The following is a 27501-nucleotide window of genomic DNA, read 5'->3' as shown; positions in this document are numbered from 1 at the left end:
TTTCTTTATCTTACAAATATCATATCTTTTATTTAAACAGTGGTTAACAACTTAATGCTAGTAATGAACATCCAAGGGTGATGTCATCACCAAAATTAAATTGCATCATTCTCAGAATATATAGCTGCCAGCTATATACAAAAGTAAAAAGAAAAAATGCAAGAAATAAGCATGGTAATTCATCTTTAAAAATCAGAGTCGGCTTAATACAGACATGAAAAAACTTCATCAGCATCGAAAGTTGAAAATAAGAAATACCTTTAATCCTGAGATAATCTCCATAGATATCAAACTCTCATGACAGTACATATTGCTGGATCACGTAAGTTACATTTGGACAATGGAACAAACCTCAACATAAATATGGAATGTCAGCTATGTACATGTTATGAAATGCACAGGACTTTAAATGGCAATGATAAATCTATACCTGTAATGACAATTTGTTTGTGCATACTTTATAAATTATCAAGTTATCCTGAACATGTTTGAGAGGCATCTACATGCAACACATCACACTCAGGACATAATACTAATATTTTTGGAAGGTATTATTACTGTACATATATTTACAAAGAAATCATTATCTGGCATGAAAGTCACCATTAAGGTAAAGACAGATTTTACCGGAAGGTGCTATTACTACTGTTCAGTATCACCAAGAATTAGACTATGCAGACTCCAGCAGGGAAACTATTCAGTACACAAATCACCACAGAGCTAAGCCTATCTATGTATTAACATTTAAAAAATAATTTCTGCCAATCTACAATGTTTTCAGAGGTATAAAAAAACAAGAGTCAACCCCAAAAATACCAAATGACTGCAATCTTCATCTACTACTTATTTGCGTAACATCTTGAAATGAAGTTTAGAAATACTTGACTTCAAATGTTTACTAACAGAAAAAACAAAAAATTTTTGCAAGGCAATGTTTATGAAATTCTCATTAACTTCAACATTCTGGAAGTAACAATTGCTGTCAAATATAAACTTATGATTGACTGAACTGCAGGTAATCTTATGTAGCCTAACCTTTAGCAATGTCTCCCCCATAACTATCCTGGCAATCAGGCAATTAAAAGTGTAGCAGATACATGCCTTGGAAAACAATATCAATAGATTGTAAAAAACCTTTCAACACCACTACAACCGACACTAGATTAAAATACTATTCTGTTACTTTTGTTCTCAAAGAATAAAGCCTTTCCGTAGTTCTGAATACCAATAGCAAAAGTCTGAACTTTTTCAAGCACATTGGCACAATTCTCAACACATCTGACAGTTATAGTGTCTTTCATCTTGCCTTGCCTCTTTACTCAAACTTTTGTATATCAATTATTAGTTTTTATTTGCATATACTTAAATACTACCTGCAGCATGGAAACAAATGGACGATGAAGTTTTCTTTATTAATTTCACTCCACTTAAACAAATTACAAACAACCACCATGAACGAATTCACTAATTAGGAAGAAGCCTTATCTTCTCTTTTGTGTTCACTATAGGTTTACTGTAAGGTACTTGAAAAGAATATCAACTTTTCACTTATAACCACTGGCAGTTTGCGCTCCAATAATCTGGCCAACTCTTCATCTATGACACTTGATGGGTTGGATTCTTATAAATCTAATTAAATTAGATTTCACTATGTACAACATAAAATAGAACAAAACTAAATGAATAAAGGGTGATACTGCTTTTTTGTTAGCCTTTTACGACATACAGGACACTGCTTACGCTGCTTCACCACCTCTTTTATGCACGCAGAGCAAAACACATGTCCACACACTGTTGAGCACAGACTGCGAGACGAACTGTTTATAGTAGCAACAGAGTCTAAACACACTAAACAGGTAATGGTAGGCTGTTCCATATGTGGAGGACTAGCAGGTGGTCTTGGAGGTGGAATCTGAGCTATCCTGTGGTGATGTCCCTGGGCAACCAAGTGATTAGCATCTAATGGCAGCTGGTTTGGGGCCTCCATTGGTAAAGCCCAGTCATCATCAGGCATAATGTGATTGATCGCATGCACAAGATTGGCTATGTGAGGCTGATTAACTTCTACATCCATTGCAAATAAGACTGGTGATCTGGATCTACTACGGAGCTGACCTACGGACAACAAATACTCAAGGAATTAAATTCAACCAATCAGGAAGATAACATTATCTTGTATATAAATACTGAGTTTATATAAAAAAAACCTTGCCATGTATTATAAAAACTCAGTTTATCATAATCCCATCAATCATAATTGGCACATACTTAAATGGAATTTTGTTAGGAGGCCAAGGTAGGGCCCAGCTTATTCACAAAAGTACTGTATGAAGGGCCTAGGAGTGCACTTACCAAACTGTGGGGAGTGGAAAACTCACAAAATGAAAAGTGCTTGCAAAAAACTGTATGCAGTGGAAAACCCTCAACTTACAATTCATGTGAGACACAGATGCTAATAACCTCAGAAGATTACAATTCTTGTATGGCATGAATGAGAGGATGAGTACTATGTTAAGAGGTAGATGATGAGGAAGTCCCAATATTTTCCCTCAAAGGCAAAACTAAACTTGCTGCAACTACTGCTTCTGATGAGTACATATCCAACCAACTGTGCCTAACACCTCAAGGATAAATTTCAGCAAAACTTGATTAAGTACTGTACTATCAAGAACCTGAAAGGTATACCTGCATTATACTATAAACAAACTGATGGTTTGATAGCCCTAATCTTAACTGGCTAGCTTTGTCATACATTATTATTATTATTATTATTATTATTATTATTATTATTATTATTATTATTATTATCATCATATTATTCAGCAGATGAAACCTATTCATATGGAACAAGCCCACAGGGGCCATTAACTTGAAATTCAAGTTTCCGAAGAATATGGTGTTCATTAGGAAGAAGTAAGAGGAAGAAAAGGGAAATACAAAAAGAAGAGATCACTTATAAAAAAAATTAATAAATCAATAAAAAGATAAAAATGTATTAAAATCCAAGGAGAACAGTATTAGGGGAGTACTGCATTGCATCTCCACTTGAAGTTCTGAAGCTCCAACTGCATGACATCCTCTGGGAGGCTGTTCCCCAGTCCAACAGTGTGAGGAATAAAAGGCCTCTGGAACTGAGAAGTTCAACAGCGTAGCACATTTACTGCATACTGGTGCTGCTGTTCAGCGAATTCGGTTGCTCTTGGCAGATAAAGGGGATCAGGGATCAATTGTGAGTGCGAAAGATCTCTGTTGAAATACAACTTATGAAAAAGTGACAAACAAGAGACCATCCATCCATGGTCCAAGTCACAACTGCTTCTATTAGGACCTACCACCATGAACAAATGCTACCACCAGGAATCTCTGGCACAGCAGACCACCACACCAGAGAACATTATTCTAGTTAAGGAAGGACAAATGACCTAAAACAGGCTGCACTGATTTTATCACTGTCATAAATATATCAAGACTTATGAACAATACCTAATATTCTTGCGGCATTTGCTGAAACTTTCATTAGATGTTTCTCAAAAGTAAATTAGATGCGAGTGAAAAGTTACACCTAGAATAGTTAAAGCTTCAGACTCATTCAGCAAAGTTCCATCCAAATGGGGTTGGAAATCTGTACGAGATCTGCTATTCGTGTTTTCGTTTTACTGGAGTTCAGCATCATACCCCACCAACTACACCATTCCCTCATCCTGTCCATGTCCCGATTAAGGCTGAGGGAAGCTTCATTTCTCATAAGTGGAGACTTTACTACACCCACAAGTGTGCAGTATCGGCATACTGAAAAATCCTGTTTTCCAGGCCAACAACCATATCACTTGTATACACTAAAAATAACAGTGGACCAAGAGCACTGCCCTGTTGAATTCCAGACACAATAGGTCTTGGTTCACCAAATATCCCATCCACAGCTACTCGCTGCTGCTTACCTGCAAAGAAATTTTGAAGTAATCCTAAAACATATCCACCCACTCCAAGATTCTGAAGTTTATAAAAAAGTGCCTTGTGATTTACTAAATGAAAGCAGCACTAAAATCTATTTGAATTACTCTGCACTCAAAACCCCTATCACAGTTCCCTTGCAAATGGCATGTCAAGTCTAAAAGAGCATCGCAGGTACCTAACTGCTTCCTTTATGCGTACTGACTATCAGCTAACAATCCTTTAGATTCCACATACTTTAGTTATATAGTGGCTTAACACTAAGTTTTTCAGCACCTTTGGAGAGCACAGGGAGAATAGAGATTGGCCTGTAGTTACTGCAGTCTGCAGATATGCCACTCTTTGGAACAGGTACTGTATTAATAAGCTTGTGCTCACACACAAAGATACTACGTCAACATTAAAACTTATAGAATCTACTAATCTTGGGAGATAACACATGAGAAACTTTTTTAAAAAACAAGGGAAGGAACCATCAGGCTCTTTTCCACCCCAGCTGTCAAGATTATCCAGAATTTTCTTAACATCCCTAGAGCGAAATGCAAGTTTTGTACAACAGGTGCAGGATGACAAGTATCAGGGAGAGGGACATCCTCAGCTGATTACTTAGCTTCAAAAGCTTGATGAAGCAGTTCAGCCTTTTCCCTAGGGCCAGTAACGACCATACCTACTCTAAAGATGACTTGCTTCAACCAAAACAAAACGTTAATCCTCGATAATTGTTTCATAAAATAGTCTGTACCCATAAGTAGTGACAAATGGCCTTCACTGCACAGAAGGGTCCAGCAAAAGCAGAAGTCATGCAATCATCACTTGGGCATGAAATTTGGGGCAACCAACATGGTGAGGTCCAACAACAAAGTCTTAAAAAGCTTCATACTATCATGGGAAGAGAAGACTTGTGCTAGAGATTAATCCCACTTCAGAAGTGTAACCTTCCTCAAAAAGTGCTAAATTGACTTCACTTCAAATGATGCATCCGCATCTAGGCCTAGAGGTTGAAACTCTTCTGACAGGGCTGGCCTATAAGCCTTAATTGTGGATACAGACAACTTTCCATAGCAATGGATGAAAATAAGTCTGATTTCACAGGACGATAAGGAGTTGATCAGATTAATACCCCTTTCACTACATCAATCAAAAAGTATGCTTAACTTAAATCTTGTACAGGCTGTGGGTTGAGGTCCAGTAAGGCTCAGCAAAGGTTATGGTTGCCTCATATGAAAATCCTCTAGCTTTGATACTCTGCCCAATGACCCCATAAATAGAGCTAAAACATCTTGGAGGAGGAATCCGAACCTACTCCTTTTTCATCATTTCTCTCATCTTCTTCCTCCACTTTCCAAATCAGGGTTCCGAAGGTGGAACAAAGGATCAGACGGCAAACTGAGAATCCTAGGGATGAAGGGAACACTGACTTCTCTTGAAGGTGCATCAACCATGCCTCAGAAATCTTGGTGCAGATGCAGCCAGAGACAGACACCTTGCTCTCCAGAGTATAGAGCCCCAAATCAACCAGACACTGAAGGATGATAGAACTAATTAAAACATGGTAGGACTGAAGAGTCTGTTGGGAAACCTTCCAACCAGCTGTAAAAAGGGAGGGTGCTGGGGCAAGAGAGAAGAGAGGGGTTGAAAAAACAATGCGACAATTAAAACCCTGAGGTTTTTCAGAGCTGGTCAGGCTCCTCCATGACTAACCATGATCCTGAGGTCTCGTGTGTCTTAAATCCCAATAAATATGATTCTCCAAGAATCAGCAAACAATCAGGATGGTTCCTCTATACAGCAAGAGTAGTTAGTAACAGAAAAAAAAATTAAGCTCATATCCTAGCACTGTAATCACTTCTGTAAAGGGACTGTCAGAATTTGGCAAAAAAAAAAAAAAAAAAAAAGGACCATGGGAACACATCTTAGTGCAAAACACAAGGGGAATCAGCAGTCACCTTCCTAAAAGGTGAGTCAACAACCAGAACAGGAACCCACTGCAAGTACAACAGACCCTGCTAAAAAAAATGCAACATTATGGTCAACACCAATCATTAGTAACAACCAAGTCTAGTTCTGTGACTACAGCAGCAAAAGAAATTTCTTAACTTATTTCACAGGCTAAAGAACAGGGGCAGGGTTGACAGTCAAGTGAGCAGACATTAATCTCACCCTCAATTTCCCGTAATTATCTAATCATACCAGATACTAAGAAACTACAAATTTTCATTCTATCAGCCCTTCACTTGCATGGTTAATATGTTTATAGAAGACATGAAAACTGAAAAACCTACACACATAAGCAATCAGGTGAAAACCACTCAACAAGTTACATTCAAGTTAATCTGTTTGCAAGTTACAGTTACAAAAAAAAATTTTAGCAGCTGAGTATGTTACATTTTTACATTTTCCATTCAAGTGTTTTCTTTTGTATAATCTCAATTTCAAGACTTTCTTTTAATTCACTTCTCTATATAACTGACTTTAAAGTTCAATTAATATCAAAATGATTTCATCACTACACTTTAATTTTTGTATTGTCAAAAATAACACCATACTAATGATACAGTGTACATTATAGTATGCAATACAAATAAATATTTGCACAGTACGTTTTCAATGTCTTCACTCATTTTCATGGTATGAATAAATGATGATACACGGTTATCACTACAACAGATTATTTCCATTGTAATACTGTATATATTTTATTAACATTCTAATATGACATATATTAGCAACAAGCAGCTATTCATGGGGGTCTGGGATCTAACTTATACACAAAAGAGGGACTACTGTGTTCATCAGAGAAAGATTTATCAAAGATCATCAAAGAACAGCAGAATTAAGGAACAGGTCACTGGACCTGCACAATGAGCTAGGAACCAAACATACACATGTATGCTCGGCACCTAAGCCCCTCTTCACACCTGTGAGACCTGTGTAAACAAGGGAATGGACAGCGATATTTCAGCAAGCAGACCTATGCACTATTTGAAACTCCCCCATCAGGGCAATAACATTGTGAGTCAATGAAAATCTACCAGACCAGAGCAGGCTTTGAACTAAGAACATCAGCAAAAAGGAAATCCCTTAGTAAGCTTTCAACAAAAGAAGGAATCAAAATCTACAACAGAACCTAGCATAATAAAAACCAAATAAAAATCAATAGTCAAAAACACTTGTTTTTTAACATACTAACCACTGACAGCCTGCAACAGTTAATGACACAATATCAAAGTGTTCTTAATATATTCTACATTTTGATATCGATGAAGGTTGAAATAGGCATTATCATTTGATTAAATCTAATTAAGACAAATTACATGATCTGCAAATTCAAAATTCACATAAAATGGTTTGGAACAGTTACAACAAAATTTTAATACATACGTCTTGATCTACGAAGTTCCCTGATCGGCCTGCGAACTTGTGGTGATCTTGGTGGTTGTACTTGGTTATCATCAACTGTCTCAACATGGGCCTGCTCCAGAAGACTTCCAAATGTCAGATTCGGGTTCTGTAGGTCTATTTCTGGGGAGTTCAAAACTCCCCAAAGGTCTTCATTTCTATCATTCACTGCATTATTATTTGTGTCATCATTAACAATGTCACTATGGTCAGCGTTTATCCCTCCAAAGTCATCGGGATCTGCCACTTGAGGAGCTTGTGATGCACGTCTCCTGCTTCTTCTCCGCTGTTCAGTACCAATAAACTAAAAATATTACCAACAATTACGATACAGTTTGTTGCCACTGAAAAAGCATTAAACTTTTTTAATAGTGAACTTTCAATGGGGCTCCCTACACACTGCAAAAGGTACTAAAGGTTCACTGCAGCATTTCCTCAATTGCATTTGGTCTCTTTCTACCTAACTGTCAAAACTACTTTTTACCAAGATTACCCTAAAAGCAGTATATTTATTATAACCAGTCTCTTAACATATAAAATCAATATACAGTACTGTAATCTTTCACCTGTAAAATATAAATTTTCATAATAAAAGTTATTTTTTGGATACTTACCTACTGTTAAAGATAGCTTATGTCTCTGCACTGATAGGCAAGATGGCATTCAAAGAAAAGAGAAGATCAAATGGCTGCCTGGATGACTGTCCAGTACACCTGTTCTCCACCAGGTGTGTTTTTAAGGTTTTAGCTCTTGTTAGAATTCTCCTTGACAGCCCACTAAGCAGTGGAGAGGTTGGGCAGGGTCTACTTTAACAGAAGTGAAGTATCCAAACAATATATCTTATTATGAAAATTTATATTACAGTCACAACCTGACTTATGAACAAGTTATGTTCCGGACAGCCATTCATATCTTGAATTGTTCATAAGTTGGTTTTTAATATGCAGTGCATAATTTTTGTTGATGTTTACATTCCCGAGAATTACTTTGGATGTTAGAAAGGTACAAAGATGATAAAATGTTGATTCATGCAACATTCAAAATTTGGTATATTTTTTCAATGCTTTGAAAGTTATGAACTTGGAGAGAATTTCACAAGAGTAGTGTCTGACATTGGAAGTTCACAAACTAAACAATCTATTGACAAAAATACGTACTAAACTTCTCCTATGGGGAGAGGAAATATCGAAAATAGGAATTTATCAAAGAATGATGCAATCGGGAAGACAGAAATAAGTAGGAATATTTTACGAGTATAAATGAATGAGTATTCTAATGATTGTAAGAAAAATACATGGTACAGTAGTTAATCACAAGAATACTCAGGATAATCAGAGAAGGGGTTAAAGGAATAGATTCTTTTTCCTCATGTTTTCTGCTCTTTGCAAAAAATTCTTACTAGCAGAATAAGCATGCAGAGAAAAATTTGAACTTATGGGTGGCAAAAGGGGTGCTCCAAACACAATTTTAACGTGTGACCCTGTCTATTCGTATCTGAATGTTCATAACATGAAAGTTTGCAAGTAGGGTGGTGCCTCTTTGGGATGAATCTTTACCTACTGCTGTTAAAGATAGCCAATTCCCACATTGAGAAGAGGATGGTGGGTAGTGCAGCTAGACAAAATGTGCTCGGCCAATAGAGTTAAAGGTTTCTTGTACAAAACCTGAAACATCCTTACCTGATCTGGAATACTTTCTGGATCTAACTGCCACCAGAAGCTGGATTCCATTCAGGGAGCAAGGCTCTTGTATGTATACAGCAAAGAACAGCCTTGCAGAGAAAACCACTTCAATTCAGCCAGAATGAAACAGAAACGGCATGAGGGAACCCCTGTGCCTAGGTCTCAAAAGCCCAAAAATATGAGTCAACTAAAATTAAATACCTTTATGATATACAGGCACACTCCTATACAATATGTGTACCTTCATGCTCCCCAAAATATCAAAACCCAGGATTTGAAACAAATAACTTAAAAGATTGCTCTTTCTTCAGTTCAGGAAAAGACTTTAGCTGCTACTAGTAGAGACTAAGGTTTTACTGTTTTTTGACACAATTCTGCATTCTTAAAAGGTAGTGTGCAGCAAAAACTAATTTGCACTTCTACTGCATCATCAAGCAACAAATTTGTCATAAAACTAAATGAACTAATTTGCACTTCTACTGCATCATCAAGCAACAAATTTGTCATAAAACTAAATGAAGTTGCAACCACTCTTACACTGTGAATGATTACCTTCAATAAAGGTAAAAAGTATGGAGCTCATTCTCATGCGCTAGCCTAACCAAATACATCAGAGAACATCTTGATCTTTGACAAAGACATTTTAGGTTTCTAAAGCTACAAAACAAAAGGTTAACTTTGCCTCTTCCAGGCATAACCTTTGATAAAAGACATTCTAGGTTTTCTAAAACTAAAAAACAAAAGGTTAACTTTGCCTCCTCCTGGCTTAATCACTGACAGACATTCCTGGTTTTCTAAAATCACAAAATAAAAGGTTAACTTAGCCTCTTCTAGGCTTAAGCTTTGGCAAAGACACACTAGGTTTTCCAGGCTTAACCTATTGATAAGTCCGTGAGAAGAGAATGACCCGTTGCATGGTGTCTTTATTGAGTAATAAAAAGCAGGTACACACAGTATGGAGGCAGGTATTTAACTGACTCGTAAAGCCAAATGACTTTGGCCAGGTTGACACTAAACAACAAGCAACCAGCTGTTAAGAAGGCAACAACAATACACAAAACTCCTCCGCACGAACATAAAAAGCACAGAAAGCTTCCATAGCTTGCAACACCATAGTAAAATGAAATACAACACACAGTTTACAATAAGTAAAAAACATCATTCAAGAACTTGTAATTCTATGATAAAAACCTCAAGTATGCGTTAGGAATTTTATTTCTTACATAAATACAAAACGCTTTTTTTTTACAGCATAACTTAAAATAACAGTATCAAGAATACATAAGTCTGTCCGGTGGAAGATGTTCTCTTACTGGGTAATGTCTCTCTCCGGTGATGTCATGAGTTAAAGTTACATGAGCATCCAAAGTCAAAGGCAATGACTCACTTCCTCTCTTGGATGAACTGTCAGAACTGGATTTACTCAACTCCTCAGTTACAGGTCCTTCCAGCAGTGAATGTTTATCTAAACAATAATCTTAAGAAAATTTGTTTTCATATATTTCCTCTGAGCTTAAGCAAGAGTCATCTGTAATGAAACCGTCAGAACTCCTAAATTCAGGAACAGCAGCAAGCTGGTCGATGTGTCGATGCCATACTTTTCCCCAATTCTTATTGTGTGTGAAACTGGACCAGTCTGTTCGCAAATAACACCATTCTCCCACTTACGTGATCCCCGAGCAAAACTTTATGCCTGAACTCGTTGACCACATTTCAGAGTTCTTAATTTATGGTTGGTATCCGAAACCAGTGTGTCACACTTCCTTTTCATTTCAGCTTCTTTATCAGGCTTAAGCAAATCCAATCTCGTTTTGATATGGCATTTTAAAAAAAGCTCAGCTGAAGTATTGCATTAAAAAATGACAAAGCTTCAATTTTAAATTCTCATTCCTTTTACCTTTTTTAAGATTTTGCTTAAAAGTCTGCAATGCCCTCTCGGCTTCTCCATTAGTTGATGGTTTGTATGGCACAGAAAAAATATGAAGTATCCCATAACTTTGGTAAAAATGTTAAACTCTGATGAAGTAAAGGCAGTTCTCTTATCCAAAACTGTTATATCAGGAAAGCCATAGGAAGCAGACTTTTCTCTTAAAACACTAATTATTTTTAAACTACTCATAGAGCTATTGACCTCTACCTCCATCCACTTTGAATAAGCATCAATGATAATAAGATAAAAATTTCCCAAAAAGGGACCTGCAAAATCCAGACGAATTGTTTGCCACTCCCATGGATGAAGAGAAGCAGGACAAGGTTTATTTCTAAGACTTTGACAAGCTGTGCAACCCAGCACCAAGCTCTCCATGTCTTTGTCCATTCCAGGCCACCATACATGCAATCAAGCCAAGGATTTTGTTTTAATAATACCTTGATGTCCAGAATGTAATTCTCTTAAAACTGCCTTACGACATGACAAGGGTACCACTACTCTTCAGCCCCACAGTACCAAACCATCGTCAGGTGTTAATTCCAATTCTTTACTCTTGAATAGCTTCAGCTCTTCCTCAACTAGGTGAGGCCAACCAGATATAACATTCATAAACCTCAGACAAAATAGGTCACTTCTCGTTGCAGAGCATATGTCTCAAGAGTTGACAGGGATTTTATCTAGTTGCTCAATACTGAATACTAAAGACTACTCCTTGACATCCGACCTCCCTGAGTTATTGCAGAGTCTAGACAAGGCGTCTGCATTTGCATGCTTTTGGAATACCTGAAACTCCAGTTCATAAGTGTATGCTGATAAAATAATGGCATAACGTTGCAATCAAGCAGCTGCTAGAGTTGGGAGTCCAACCTTAGGACTCAGTATTGCCAACAAAGGCATATGATCAGTAACCAAGGTAAAATTCCTACCATACAAATACTGTTAAAATATACGACACCATAAACAAGAGAAAGGGGCTCCTTCTGACTAGGAAATATTAACCCAATCAATCAGAATTACAGTTAACCAGTCCCGGCCAAATAAAGATACATTAGAATTAGTAACAATAATTGGCAAAGTACCACAATACTGAACTTGAACTTCCGCTTCTCCAACAACTGCAACACAGCTGCCAGTGTAGGTAGTGAAGGTAGTCACACATGGCCAAATCGTGATACCTGGAAGTATCCCTAGTTCATTTACAGGAAGAATAGAAACTGCTGCTCCATTATCCAACTCCATGCAGATTTTGACATCGTTAATAACAGGGAATAATCTAATGGGTGGTGGAGACACCCTATTTATACAAGCAACATGTAGGACCCCCACATCCAAATTAGCTGTATCCTTAAGGTTGAATTCTGTTGCTGTTGACTGATCAACATCCTTGACACAGTTTTCTGAAACAACATTTACCTTCCTGTCTTGGTCCCCAATTCCATCTGAAGAACTGCAACAGGATGTTCTTGTATGTCCTATGTGACCACATGAAAAGTACTTCAAATGTCTGAACTCATAGTGATTAAGCTTGTGAGAACCTCTGTTGCATTGCCTACACTTAGTTTTGACTTTATATACATTGATTCTCAGCAATTCCCTGCTGCATATTTCTCAAGTGAAGTTCAGCCATCTCCATACTGCATGCAATACCAGCTGCTCTCGTAAAATTCAAATAATTTTCAGACAACAATTTAACTCTAATTTTCTCTGAAGAGATCCCAACAACAAACTGGTCACAAAGCGCTTCTTCCAAGTAACTGCCAAATTCACAACTCCTGGCTCCTTTCTTCAATTCAGCAACATATGCAGCTATATTTTCCCCCTCCTTCTGATAGCGCTAGTGAAATTTGAACCTTTCAGCAGACTTGTTTTTCTTCAGTTCAAAATGGTTAGTCAAAATTTCTTTCAATTGATGATAGCTCTTGGCAGTAGGCACCTCTGGGGATACAAGGTCATGGATGAGGTTATAAGACGACTTCCCAACCAAAGTCAGAAATCTTGTTCAAGTGCAGGAAGCAGTCAAAACGCTCACACCATGCAATAAAGTCTTCTCCCTCTTCAAAAGGTTCAATGTTGCCAATGTGGTTAGTAGCCATCCTCATCGCCAGTGATAAGTCCATGAGAAGAGAAACGACCCATTACATGGTGTCTTTATTGAGTAATAAAAAGCAGGTAAACAAAGATTGGAGGCTGGTATTTAACTGACTCGTAAAGCCAAGTGACTTCAGCCAGGTTGACACTAAACAACAAGCAAACAGCTGTTATGAAGGCAACAACAATACACAACAATTTCAATTGCCACCAACTGGACAGAGAAGTGTTCCCTCTTCTTCCCCACCAGAGATTAAATTTGGAATTCTTATAATTCTCAAAAAACTTAGCCTTAACATCATTTTCAGTTCTAAAGCAAAAAGATAAAATAGCATTCCCTTTACAACAGCCTTAAGGAGAATGCTTGCAATAAAATTATTCTTTTAACTGGTGATAGTGCTAACATAATGAGTTTCATAGTAAATACTTTAATGGAACTCATCCCGGAGACTCAAAAGGATCTGCAGATAAAATTTTAGAACTGCGTATAAATTCCAGAGAGAATGATACTGAGAGTAGGGCTTCAATCTCAACTGATCTTAACACCTTAAGGTGCTTATCATTAGTCAGATCCAATTTCACATGAAGCAATACAAAGGAAAGCATGGAACTATAACCTTGAAAGTAGACAGCAAAAATTTCTTACTATATCTTAGACAACAAAAATCTCACTATATCTAAGATAGCGGAGAAACTTTGATGTCTACAAGGGTACAGGTGCTGAAAATCCTTCTAGAACAGCACCAAGAACAATTCACAAACCACTGCTTCTGATATAAGGTCATGGTTGTTCCCTACTTGATTAAGAATAGACTCCATGATACCACTGAAAATCCCCTTATTGGGAGGAGACGGTTGAGCATCTCCAAGTGGTTAAGTGTGGGATGCGGAAGTTAGTGGAACCGCATGGAATTCAGTAGTTTGAGTCAATTTCGAATGAGAGCGCTAGAAAGTCAGAAAATCATTCCCTGAGCCTTCTTGGGCTCTATGTGAGTGATTGAACAACTCTCATACTCTAAATTTGTCCAATACTTTCCTTAGAGTAGATAAAAGGAGAAGGCAAATGAGTTTCAATCAGGCCAAACTTGAAGAAACGTATCCATCACTCAAGCCTGAGGGCCCTCAAAGGAGAAGTAGTAGACTGGTCATACCTGTTCATCTGCATGCTAATAAGTCCACATTTGAGCACTCTTCCAATCCCACAGCGATTGCCACTCACGGATGTAATGACCACTCTGTAGGCAAGTTTGTCCTTCCTGAAACTTCAGTCACCAAAAACACTGGTCTTCCGCAGAATGAACTAGTAAACCAATATTATGTTGTTCATTTTTGCACACACAAGCAGTCTTTCCACTAAGACTCAGTTTCTGACCTGGTGTTTGCATTGTAGAAACTCATCCATCTAGCCAAGAGTTCTAGCTCTCAGGGATAACCCTACCAAGAATCTTCAAAGGTCTTTCCACCCCCATGACGTCTCTGTAAGGTTTCCCGGGTGTAGTGTTGACCTTCTATGGTGTACTATAGGTCAGTGTAACGACACTTGTCACAACTCTTCACTTTGTATTACAAGACAGAGGGAAAAACCAAACCTCGATGTAGGGTTAAGAATAAGCCTGTTAGCTTGTAGTTTCGGTGTTTCTCCTACAAAACCTGACAACAATGATAGTCCTGAATTTACTTTAAAGTTAAATGAAAATTTGCTGTAAGTTACAATCTGTTATGCCAAGACTGCACAGTAACTATGCCTGATTATTCTGACAAATTCTTCAGTGGGGCCATGTTCCTAACAAAGAAAGCCATTATATACCACACAGGAAGCTTCTTTAAAGGCTAAAATTCTTCAAAAAACAAGAAGTGTTTATTTGTCTTCCGACAGAAAAGCCTGCAAATTGCAAAACTATACCCTACCCTCATCACCAGATAAGAATAGACTGAGGAGGACTTAGGGAAGTCGACTGAAAAGTATAATGCGCAAGACTGAGCCAGGTGAAACAAAAGATCCTTGGCCTTCTGAATGCCACCAACAGAGTTGGCTAACTTGAACCAGTCAACTCAGTAGAAAAGAATCATTGCTCCTATAAGACAACACCATCCACCTATTAGCAACAAACAAATTCCTTGGGAATGCTTGAGGCACTGTACACGAGCCAAAAGAAAGCACCTTGAACAGCAATACCTTCCCTGCATATGCACAACAAAGGAACTTGTGGGACTGAGGATGTACTGGTATGAGGAAAAAGCATCCTGCACGTCCACCAAAATATCCAATTATTCTTTTGGCAAGTCACTAAAACCATCTGGAAAAAACCACCAGGAATGGGGACAGACACAAAGTTGTTCAGTCTCAATACATCCAACACTGGGCACCAATCTCCAGTTGCTTATAGCTCAAGGAAAAAGTCAGATGCAAAATCCCAGTGAATTACTGACACCTACTCCACTGCATTCTCTCTACAATAAAATCCCCCATATTTGAGGGGGATGTGTACCACACCACCCCTGCGAATAGCCAGAGCCAGTGAATACTTAGAACCCTTCTAAAAACACTTAGAACTGCCTATTTTGATAGTTCACACACAAAAAAATCTAAAAATGCTTATACAGGTATTATCCTACTTACAATGGGGTTAGGTTCCAAAAAACCCATTGTTTGTTGGAATAAACATATCTCGATTATAGCCTAGCCTAAACTAGGGCATTTGGTACCATATATACATGTATATGGTAGCCTAGCCTACGCTACAAAGTATACTCTATACATACACAATATAGTAATTATTAATATCAGCTAATTCTGGAGGTTCATGCAGAGTGATTTATGATAATTCAGTACAAATAATTGTATAACAAATAAGAATTAGCTTAGCCTACACTATGGCATATTGTAGGCAAATATGGTAACCTAGCCTACATTATACTGTACTGTATATTCACATATTATAAAAAACATCAACGAATATCCATCTTTTCCATGGATCTTTTAAAATGTTAATTCACTGTATCCAATAATATTGTATACTGTATATTCTTATATTATATTATTCTTGTATTATAAATTGCGATAATAGTGATCAATGCTTTGGTTTGGAAATGTTTACGAGGTGTTTATTTTGCCGCATTCAACTCAGTTCAGAGTGCTTTTCTTGCTTCTAGTTAGTGTAAATGAATCTCTAGATACTTTATTTATATGGGGCAAGGTTATTTTTTGTTATACTGTACGAAGTGTTTTCAAGTTGAAATATAACTTAAACATGTCTCCTTGTGAAAATAATTTAGCTATATTTTTTTGTTAATAGATGACATTGGCTGTTTGGGGGTGTTTGTTTTATGTCAAAAATCAAGATTTCATTCGCTATTTTCACTTGATTTCATCATAATACAAGATTTACGTATTTATCGTTTATCGGCGTAAAAAGAGCAGTACACGTAATGCGTTCTTTCATGCCCAGTAGTTTTGATTAAAATACTTTCTCTCTACTTTTTAATTACGGTCAAGTTTCATCCATGTTGCCAATGCATGATAACTTATAGTCATTAGCAGCTTGAACATTGCTTTCTCAGCTTCAGCTACAACTTGCAGCATAAATTTAGCAGTATATTTCCTTGCCGATCCTTTATCCATACCAAATAAGGGTATAATGTATGTAAAAATATATCAGTCCTATTCTACTTAACGTCATTTGTACTATAACCTATGGTAATTGTGTATTACCGTACGATGGTTGAAATACAAGCGAAAGGGCTGTTGCTATCCTATTCGGTGATAAACAAAACAACAGTTTCTCAGTCGGTTGTTTATGGCTGTACGCATTTACACAAGAGTATAACGGTACTAACAATATTTTATCATTCTCTGTTACTTTTTTAACTAGAAGATGGGATAAAGAGTTGGAGGAAAAGAAGCTGGACTATTGTAATTTGGTCTCTCTTGCTGCCTGATTGTACGCTGCTGCCTGCGCCCGCACGAAATTTAAAAATATTTTATAAATATTGTTGTATCGGTATTAATTGCTTACCCCACTGCAAAATCAAATTATCATAAGGTGAACTTAATAGTTTAATAGTTTTATTACAAAAAGTGCATTTAGTCATGAAAATGAGATGAAAATACAGTAATTAGTGATTATTTCTCAGTGAAAAATACCGTGAATGGGAGGATTTTCAGCGAATAATGGGTATGTTTGCTCCACAGAGAAATCCGCGAATAGGTGAGTCTGCAAATCGTGAGACTGCGAATACGGGGGTTTACTGTAATTATAACTTCTCCTGAAGAATGAGATACTTCTGCTTGAGAAGACACAAAGGAACAGCTATAGGAGACTAACCCAGTGCAACTGGCCTCATACTGGAACCTGAGAGCTGAACAGATCCCTGAAAGGTAAAAAATACCTGTACAAAAGAGGTATGACATGTATCAATACATTCTCCTTTATTGCCTTAAGAGTTAACTTAGAAGGTGACCAGATGGAGAAACCTAAACAGCTTCCAATTACGAGAGATATGAGCATAAATGTTCTCATTTCTTCAAAAGAGAGCTAGTATAAGCTTGAGAACATTTGCCTGCAGCGTCAGAAATGGTTTTGACCACAAAAGTCAACAACTCTAACACTCTTCCTCCCTAAAATCCCACTGTTGCCATAAACTCCCTATGCTGGTGCCACAAACACACTAAGCTGGTGCCACAAACACACTAAGCTGGTGCCACAAACTCACTAAGCTGGTGCCTCAACCTCTCTAAGCTGGCACAGAGAAGAAACATCATACTGAGAAAAAGTTCAGTGAACAATAAAACTTCAACAATCTACAAAAGAGGTGTAGACAACTAACTCCGTCTCAGAATGTCCAAAGCTCTTGTCAGTCTTGTGCATGTCTCTTCAACGGAATGAGACAGACAAAGAAAACTGAATCTTCAACCAAAGACATTTTAAACATTGGTAAAGCACCTGTATCATAAGAGGTGGTTCTTTGCAACTTCAAAAAACCAGGAAGACAAGCACTGGCAGATTTAAAAGAAGCTTTATACACCAGAGTACGAGAAAAGTTACAAAACACGCTCTGATTAAAGGAGAAAGCGGGGCTTGTCACCTACACAAAGCAATAGAAGCGCTACCGCGAGTTTTGAATTTTTAGGCTGCCGTGGTTGAAAACCTAGAGCCATGTAATTACTTGGTAAGTTACTTATATGAAAAGAAACATTAATAGAGACAGAAGCAAGACATGTGCCGTTAGCCAAAGAAACAGCATATAATGTACCAACAAGTGCATTTCAAGGAGAAAGAGGAATAAGGAAGCAGACAAGAATTTAGAAATGAGAAGTAGATGTAGAAGAAATAGGCTTATCAATCGATTGAGGTCAACGTAGTACCTGTGTCAGAATAAGTAAAAATCACTAAAAGAGACATTACATTAATAACACCGTCTATAGCTAAATAATTAATCCTCTCGGTGCTAACAATTTCATACTAGATGGCAATGGTGGTAGAAGTCAAATATGTTGTGAAGATTAATGTTTACCATAATGGTCTTTCAGCCAAAGCATTAAACGAGACTCAGAGCATAAAAAATGAGAGGCAGGTGCCGGAGGGCACAGAACCACATCACCCCAAAAACCAACCCAATTCCCTGGCAGCAGACTCTTCCAACTGTTGCAAGGCAGTACCAGGCCTGAGCTACATACAGGCAAGGGCACCAACAACTTATCTCTTACAGGGGAATGCAAAAATGACTGAACACTATGGGGGAATCAGGAACAGTTTCCTAACTTAAATTCAAACAAACCTTTTACTGAACAAAATAAGGTTTAAGTCCTGTTCTAATTTCTCAAAATGCTTTCTCTGAACTGAAGGGGAGTGAAAGGCAGAGCTAAAGAGGAAGTTTCATTACTAGCTAAAGCATTAGCAGAGGAAAAAGCTACAGACTGAGTACGGATGAAGGACCTGGAGATTGGGAAGAAATGACAGGTTTATGACCTGACCTAACTATCTGCTTTTATAATCTACCTGCTTCGCTACTCTTCCTATACTAACAAACTTAAGCAGAAAGCCCTTTGAAAATCCCTACTTTCCTTACATCCACTCTCAAGATCACACTTATACATCCGCAGCCAGCAAAAACATTCTCTAACTACCTAAAAAATCAACATCCTGCTAACACAGTAAACATTTCTACAGAACCTGATGTTCTTAGCCTTCATTTCAGTGGAAGGCATCCTAGGAAAAATACATGTACAGTACTATGAAAGCAGCAGAGAGACAAAACCATGAAATACAAACGAGCACCTATACGCAATGCCAACAAAAAGAATTCTGCCATGAGCAAAAACATTCAAAACACACCTGGTGGAGAACAGATTTACTAGACAGTCATCCAGTCAGCCATTAGATTTTTTCTTTTGTTTGAATGCCTACTCATCTATCGGCACAGACATAAGCTATACTTAACAGTAGGTAAGATTCATCTCAAATAAATACAAACACAATACTGTATCATGTATGATACAACATATTGTAGTTAACTAACATTCCATGATTATGCAAAACTAAAACTGCACAGTCCCTGCTGAATCATATGAATGAAAACTCAGACATAAAAGAAAAATTTCATACTTACTATGACAGGTTCCACAACAGCTACAACATCAACATCATCTTCTTCCTCACATGTTAAATCCACAACACAGGGCTGATATGATTCCACATCAACCACTTCTTGCTCTGGGGAGTCGGGTGTGTTAGTAGACATATTGCCCTCTGTGGTAGCTGTAACATTAATGATTTCTTCAGTTTCTGCCTCACTTACATTTATTACATCTGTGGATTCATCTGCACGCAATTCCATGTCACTAACTGAAGTGACAGTGTCATTACTTCCACTTAAGTTGCTTGCGTGATTCACATGCCTGACAACATCATTATCTACTGGAGTACATACAGGATTGCTAGAAACTTCTAAATTACTGGAAACATTTCTGCCGGGACTTGTAACATTCAAGTGACCATTTTCAGTGTTATTTTCAGCTGCTTCACAATTTCCTGGATTATCATATTCATCACTTGTTTCAATTTCTGTCTTCACTGACAAAGCACTAACATTTTCTGGTCCAGCTGATGCACTATCTTCAATTTCAACCTTAACAGAAGCATTAGTAATACCTGCACTTAGAGAGCAACCAGGTTCTTCATCTTGACTAAAAGGAGGCTGGTTACTATTTTTATTTTGAGACTTTGAAGATAAATTCAAAACAATCTTTTCGTTACAGGAAGTATGATGCATTGTTTTACTACCCTCACCTTCACCCACAAGTCTGTCACTACCTTCGTCTCCATCCACAGCTCTGTTGCTACCCTCATCTTCATCCATAGCTCTGTTATTACTATCCTCATCTTCATCCAAAGCTCTATTACTGTCCTCATCTTCATCCAAAGCTCTATTACTGTCCTCATCTTCATCCAAAGCTCTATTACTTTCCTCATCTTCATCCAAAGCTCTATTACTTTCCTCATCTTCATCCAAAGCTCTATTACTATCCTCATCTTCATCCAAAGCTCTATTACTATCCTCATCTTCATCCAAAGCTCTGTTACTACCCTTATCTAGATTCACAGCTCTATTACTGTCCTGATCTTCATCCATTGCTCTGTTACTACCCTCATCTTCATCCACAGCTTTATTATAATCACAACCTGATGATTCGCTCATAAAGCCATCTTCATGAGACTGTTTTACATTCCAGTCACTTCTATGCATAGGAATGTCAAGTGTGCAATTATTGGTGTCCTCCTCTTTCATGGGGGAACTATTTTCAGAAACATTCCATGTATCAGAAATTTCCTTCATCATTACTGAGTTCTCGTTCTCGGCAGATTGGTGCAGTCCACAACTCTGAAAAAGAATGGGGCTTCTTGGAGGTTCTGATGGCTCCAACTTCGAGATTACAGTCTGAAATGAAAATAAAGTATTAATTTTACTTGAAACAAAGTAATACACAAAATTCTATGTAAATGGAAGGGTCTATGCCTTTTTCTAAATGACTTGATAAACTTTATGCAACTTTCATATCTACTTCTTGTAAATGGAAAGTAAAAAAATAACCTACTGTGTCAGTGTTACAAACCCATTTGTTATTTTTACAATACCAAAGTTTTCCAATTTCTTGAGAGGTATCTTATGGGTGCAGTGCTTTGTGTATGTGTATGATGCAGTACAGTATATATCGTCAATGACTGAAGGGTCTAAATGGAGTTAATGAACAAATATAACAATCAAGTAATAATGTGTTTCTTGATACTTTTCAAGCTATCCTTTCACAATAGCATCAACATTGCTAGGTGAGCTATAAATGATAATTGTCAGGAATGCAATCATTTAAAAAGAAACAAATCTAAAATAGTATTTATATGTATGGCATGATAAAAAAAAAACTCCATTTACCAAAAAATGCAATTATTTTTAAATAAATTATTTTTTTCACACAAATCCTTTACATTAGGTGTCCACTTTATGTCTTGAAATGTCCCACACAAAAATCCTCTATACGAAGAGAACTGCTGCAGTGTAGGTATACTGAACATGCCTCATATTTTGTCTTGTTGCATATCTGACAGCAAGAATGTGAAAAAACTACATTTGTTTTACAAAATTGGGGGAATCAGATGGGTTATCCGAACATAAGGATGACAGATTCAATTACCTAGAACCCTACACAGAAAAAGGGACACCTTGTCCTGCTGTTGCTACATGGCTAATGAATAAGAATCTAACAATTTTAGGATAATATCCTTAGGAAAATTTGTGGATGTTGTTTTGCACTTCCACAAGCCTCGCCTTTACGACCACGTTCATATCAAGATAACACTTAAGAGATAAAAGATGTGGAGAAAGAGCTAATCTTTTGCACACTCAACTTCTTACATGAAAGGACCTAACTCACCATCTATCGCATTATCACATGCTTCTAAAATAAAGCTCCTGAATTAACATGATGTACCTTATCTGGAGTTTTAGTACTGTGGAGGTACAGGAGACTTTGTTACTCTGATCATAGCTTAAAACTGATAGTATTCATGATGCTTCATTGCAGCTCCTCATTCATTAATAATGAATATATCTGGAAAATGGAAACTGGACCTCTATATGAGATACATACAGTACAGTATATAGGCCATTAAATTAAACTACTGTACTAGTCTGTTGTACTTGAAGGATTTTTTTTTTTATCAGATCAGATATTATTAGCTAAATAAATGACAATAATCCCCAAGTACGCAGACAAAAGTCAAAAGGATAAAAAATCACTCTTAAATGCTACAACATATGGCTAATGAAAACTTACTTTACACAAAACTGATTTTCCACAACTTCTATTTCATAACTGACTCTGGCTTTAGATCTGAATATTAATATATACACAAAACTACAGCAAATATCAAAGTACAGTAATACATTACCATAAACAGGTCACCTTTTTGAGGGTCTCCTGACACCAATAAAATTCAAATCATTGGTGTTTTATATGTTTCAAACAAAACACCTGTATAAGAATATAGTGACTTACCACAGATATCACTTTTTAGCATTGTTTTGTGTTTTTTCAGGACTTAGGAGAATTTGTCTTGCATTGTAAAATGCAACTGATATATTTTAGTATTAAGGATATTTCAAGTATAGGCTTATAAATGGAGCTGGTGGGTAACCAACAGGTTAAACATCACAGGTTGAGATTATATAATTAAAGTGTCTGGTATGACTGATGGTTTACTACTCATAACTAGGCTGATATAGGCCTGAATGGTAGGCTATCTATTAAAATTTATTTCAAGTAAATCAAAACCTTTAATTTCTGCGTTATCTAGCAGCAGCTGGCTGGAGTTTAATTTTTACTATCAGCAACTTTTGATGTGCAAAACATCAATTCCCAGAACATAAAAATACTTAGTAGACTGCCCTATGTTAACGTTCATAACGCACATCAATATTTAATCTGATAATGAGATGCTGATCTACTGATTAGTATCAATTGTCTCCTAACGTACATATTGCTGTATAGGTGTTTCATAATGTTTCACCTGGAATACATAAAAAGCCAGCTTTCTGGAAGTTTCAACGCGCTGTACCAAGACCTCGATTTCGTATGGCACACAGACATTTCTGGGATTCCCACAATTAAATCTGAAATCCACCACGGTAATTCTAAGGAAGAGCTCCACATGGAGATATTGTTTATTAATGAAATTTTTTGACTGAACAGTATAACAAATGGTGTACTATATGATGCAGTACAGATGAGATGACTCGAAAATTTTACAAAAATATGAGAAACTTACTGCCTTTTGTTCATGTTTCTACAAAGAAAAGCTTCACAGGACACCACATTTAGTACCAGGCTCCCAGGGATGAGCATAAAAACATAAACAAAAGACAGTAAATTTCTCACACTATTCAGTTACATTTCTCAAGTTATCTCACCTGCACTGCATCTTAAGTACCCTTCTCCATACTGTTCAGTCAAAGAATTTCATTAACAAACCATACCTCTGTGCAGGGATCTTCCTTAGAATTACCACCACTGCAACATGAGGAGCTAATTAAAATGCCCTCTAAAACTGCAATGGGATGGTTGGTTGGCACTTAGGAAGGTTTTGTATCAGTGACATGAGGTGGTGGAAAGTGATATGCTAAACCTAAGGCTACTACTGCTCCCCTCCAATTCGGTAACAACTGTTTACATGCAAAATGGGCACTATGTTTAGTACCAGCCCCTTGGGGATGAACGTAAACATATAAAAAAATTGTAAATGTCATAAACATAAACAAAAGACACAAGCATTAAAAAAAAACAAAAAGCGTTAAATACTCGAAATGGCGACTGGAAGGAGCCAGGCCACATTAGTAGTCTTTAGTTTTACTGAAAGTTTGTATTTCTCTGCTAGTCATATGGCAATATGTTTAACTTGTTCCTGGATTCTTATCAGCGCTTTGCTTTACCCCTATATCTATCAATTTGGGATGGATTTTTGTATGAAACAGGGGTAATCCTACAGTTTAGGGTTCCAAATTCACTGCAATATGTAGTCAAGATCAGCAGACATATTTATAAAATATTTATTGAATCATGGAAAACAATAAAAAAAATGAGTAGTTTATTTGCATACAGAAGCAGTGTAAAAAAAAGGGGGAATAAAGGGTGAATGTAAATCAATAAAAACAAGTCTTAGGGGATACAGAGCCACAGAATTTTGAGAAAATCGTAAATCTCTGCTTCTGTAAGGAGATAAACTACCCATTTTTTCAGATTTATCAAAAAATGGCTGCTGAAGAGCACGAGCCTGTGCCAGGTTCCTAAGCCCTCACTCCACACAGTTGTGGGCACACTACACTACTCGCGTGAGGTGCAGAGCCTTATTCCCTTTCCTTTTTTTTACAAGCTCTGCTTCTGTAAGCAGATAAACTGCTCATTTTTTACCAAATATACTTCTGCTTGCAGAATGTCATAAGAAGAAATTGAAAATAAGAAAGAAAACTTAAACACATACAAATGAGCAATGAATTTGGACCCCTAAACTGTAGGATTGCTGAAACGGGATTTTTGGATATCTCCGGTGAATAATCTAGTCAATGGTGTCAACAGTAATGGAATATAGAGTTTAGGCCAAAGGCCAAGCACTGGGACCTATGAGGTCATTCAGCGCTGGAAAGGAAATTGAGAGCAGGTAGATTTGAAAGGTGGGTTTAGTTGCACGGCCTGATTCCTGCCAGTCGCCACCCGGGACAGGTTATGTATGAGGAACCTTTCCCGGTCGAAGACTGGCGGAAATCAGGCTGCGCAAGTAAAGTAAAGGGTAGATCTAAGTAGTGGCTCCGCGGCGGCAATTTCCTTCTAACTTGACTTTTTCTAGTTTTTTGGTTGCTAATTATGGATTTACCTTCAATTTTTGTCGCACGAATGTAATTAACCTGTAATTAACCTCTGAAGTCCATCCAACAATGGGTTTTCATACGCGATCTTCATAAGACAGAGCACAGGTATATACGTCTCTCTGGAACAGTTCATATCCCATCCGGCAAGTGCAATAACTTAACATATGGGTACTGGGTTTTCATACGCGATCTTCACAAGACAGAGCACGGGTATATACGTCTCTTTGGGACAGTTCATATCCCGTCCGGCAAGTGCAATAACTTAAAGTATGGGTACCGGCCCCCCACCCCCCGGCCCAGTACTAAACACGGCGAAGGGACATTCCATTTGGCCGACAAAACAAATGCACCACCAGTATCAGAAGCCCTAAAAGTATAGAAAAAACCAGTTTCCAAGGCAAAAACAGGCGCAGAGCTAATACCTAGGTAGATCTAAGCCGGCTGTCCACGGCGAGCTAGGGTATGGCAGTTGACATTTTTCTACAGAACTTTACCTCCTGAACAAGAATTTAAAGTAATATTTTGTTGCTCGGCTGTAATTACACTGTAAATTATCTTAGAACTGGTGTGGTTAAACCCTTTTGAGAATAGCTAACAGTAAAGGAGACCTGTTGGGAATTTGGGTTTTTTGGTGGGGTAAATAACTTGGGAAAAGGTTTCAGTACCTTATTGTTGTATTTCCTGTTCTATATGTCATTTGGAACACGAAAAACAAGCGTAAAAAGAAGGGCAAATAAATCGATAGTGGGAGCCGTTCCAAAGGCACTTTTCATTCATTACTAGTACTACTGATTCTAAGCCTTAATACCATGCGCGAGCTTTTGGTTCACCAATCACCAGTTGCTGGTTTTCTGCACTTAGCGAGAACTGCGAGAGACTGGCAATTGACGTTTTCCTATGTTATTTTACTTGCTGAACAAGAATTTAAAGTAATTACCCCTTGCCAGAACATACGAGCTTGCAGAAATCTTTAAAAATGCAGATAAGGCGCGCAGCACCGTTCTGCTACGGCGACCTATAGAGGCCACCCAAGTTGAAAGCGGAAATGGTAATGTTTTGTTTCCCGTCAATGAGAGCTTCGAATAGTGTGTAGTAGAGCTATACTATGGCAATTGACGTTTTTCTATGTTATTTTACTTGCTTTACAGGAGTTTAAGATAATATTTTGCCGGTCGGCTGCTGCTGAACTGTAACTTAACCTTGAGCTGTGTGCGACCCACTGGTGGTTCTCTCTGCCCACTGGTACAGACGTGCAGTTTTCAAGGGTCAATTACATTTTAGTTAAAGCCGACCGACAAAATATTATTCTAAATTCTTGTTCAGCAGGTAAAATAACATAGGAAGACATCAATTGTCATAGGCTAGCTCACCGCAGAAAGCCGGCTTATAATTACCAATACTTAGAATTACCAAGTAAAGTTTTACTGAAAGGCGTAACAGGAAGTAAACCTAGCAGCTGCACTATAAAATAATAGCCTAGTTAGGAGAGGGCGCCTAGCAAGATGGAAGAAAGATATGAATGGAGGTACAGTAAAAGGAAGAGAATGGGTTGCTGCTAGGGGTCGAAAGGACGCTGCAAAAGAACCTTTAGTGATGCCTACAGTGCAGCCCATGAGGTGCACTGACGGCACTAACCCCAGACTGTCACTCGATGGGCCGGAGTTCAATTCCCGTAGCCGGCTGATGAAGAGTTAGAGGAATATATTTCTGGTGATAGAAATTAATTTCTCGCTATAATGTGGTTCAGATTCCACAATAAGCTGTAGGTCCTGTTGCTAAGTAACCAATTGGTTCTTAGCCACGTAAAATAAGGCTAATCCTTCGGGCCAGCCCTAGGAGAGCTGTTAATCAGCTCAGTGGTCTGGTAAAACTAAGGTATACTTAACTTAACCTACAGGATCAATAATTCGGCTGAAGAGTCAGGCTGAGTGTTTGGGAAATTTCAAGTCAAGTTTAAGCAGGTTGAAATCTTACATCAGCGTCTATCCGTATTATACGACAAAAAGACACCATCATCGGAAACACGACATATATACGTCATGCATGTCTGGTAAAAGGTATCTGGACCAGGGCTATTGGCCTAGGATATCTACGGATCACCTACTTATCTACCCTGTACAAAATGGCTTTAAACAAATGTATATGTTAACTAGGTGAACAAAATATAAGTTCTCTTATTTCTATCATAACTGAGGTCTAATGTAGTATTTACAGCGATCTGAAGACAATGCAGTACCAGATACTCTGGTCAATTAGCGTTTGTCAATTGCAAACGCTTCCATAGCCTACGACCCTTCAGGCCATGGCCGATGGCATCACAAGCTTATTTAAATAACCTTCCACTTATTCACATGACTTCTCCCACGGAGAGTACGCTTTAAGTGTACAACGTTACTTAAAGGTTCTGGCGGATGTAAACTCCGTGATATTTACCGTACTCATAGTTCGAGTGACGTTACTGACGTATTACATCGAAAACAGCATTAACGTATCTGACAACAGCTGATTGAATACGATGTTGACATAACCTCGACT

The 27501-nt window shown here is 37.7% G+C and overlaps 1 protein-coding gene across 6 annotated transcripts; it reads right to left on the bottom strand.

Annotated features, from left to right (window-relative positions):
- Positions 1 to 27501, bottom strand: LOC136829468 (protein starmaker-like). 6 transcript variants are annotated; one of them, XM_067088174.1, is made up of 4 exons: positions 27400 to 27501; positions 19660 to 20988; positions 7333 to 7654; positions 1 to 2115 (listed from the first exon to the last, which is right to left on the bottom strand). In XM_067088174.1, the coding sequence occupies exons 1-4, from the start codon at positions 27406 to 27408 to the stop codon at positions 1676 to 1678; spliced, it is 2100 nt and encodes a 699-aa protein (XP_066944275.1). In that variant the 5' UTR covers positions 27409 to 27501; the 3' UTR covers positions 1 to 1675. The 6 variants fall into 6 exon arrangements, with proteins under 6 accessions (XP_066944275.1, XP_066944276.1, XP_066944277.1 ...); XM_067088175.1 differs by having other exon boundaries at positions 7333 to 7636; positions 27400 to 27500; XM_067088176.1 differs by having other exon boundaries at positions 27179 to 27480.

The sequence above is a fragment of the Macrobrachium rosenbergii genome, chromosome 44 (genome assembly GCF_040412425.1).
Source record: "Macrobrachium rosenbergii isolate ZJJX-2024 chromosome 44, ASM4041242v1, whole genome shotgun sequence".
In the NCBI taxonomy this organism is placed as follows: domain Eukaryota; kingdom Metazoa; phylum Arthropoda; class Malacostraca; order Decapoda; family Palaemonidae; genus Macrobrachium; species Macrobrachium rosenbergii.
Note: the sequence above shows the minus strand (reverse complement) of the source record. Positions and strands in the feature narration are given on the sequence as shown.

Coding starts and splice junctions, on each gene's coding strand:
- LOC136829468 (XM_067088174.1), bottom strand. Junction 7,655..19,659: donor CTGTTGTGGAACCTGTCATA/GTAAGTATGAAA, acceptor TAATATTTTTAG/TTTATTGGTACTGAACAGCG. Junction 2,116..7,332: donor GGAACTTCGTAGATCAAGAC/GTATGTATTAAA, acceptor TGTTGTCCGTAG/GTCAGCTCCGTAGTAGATCC.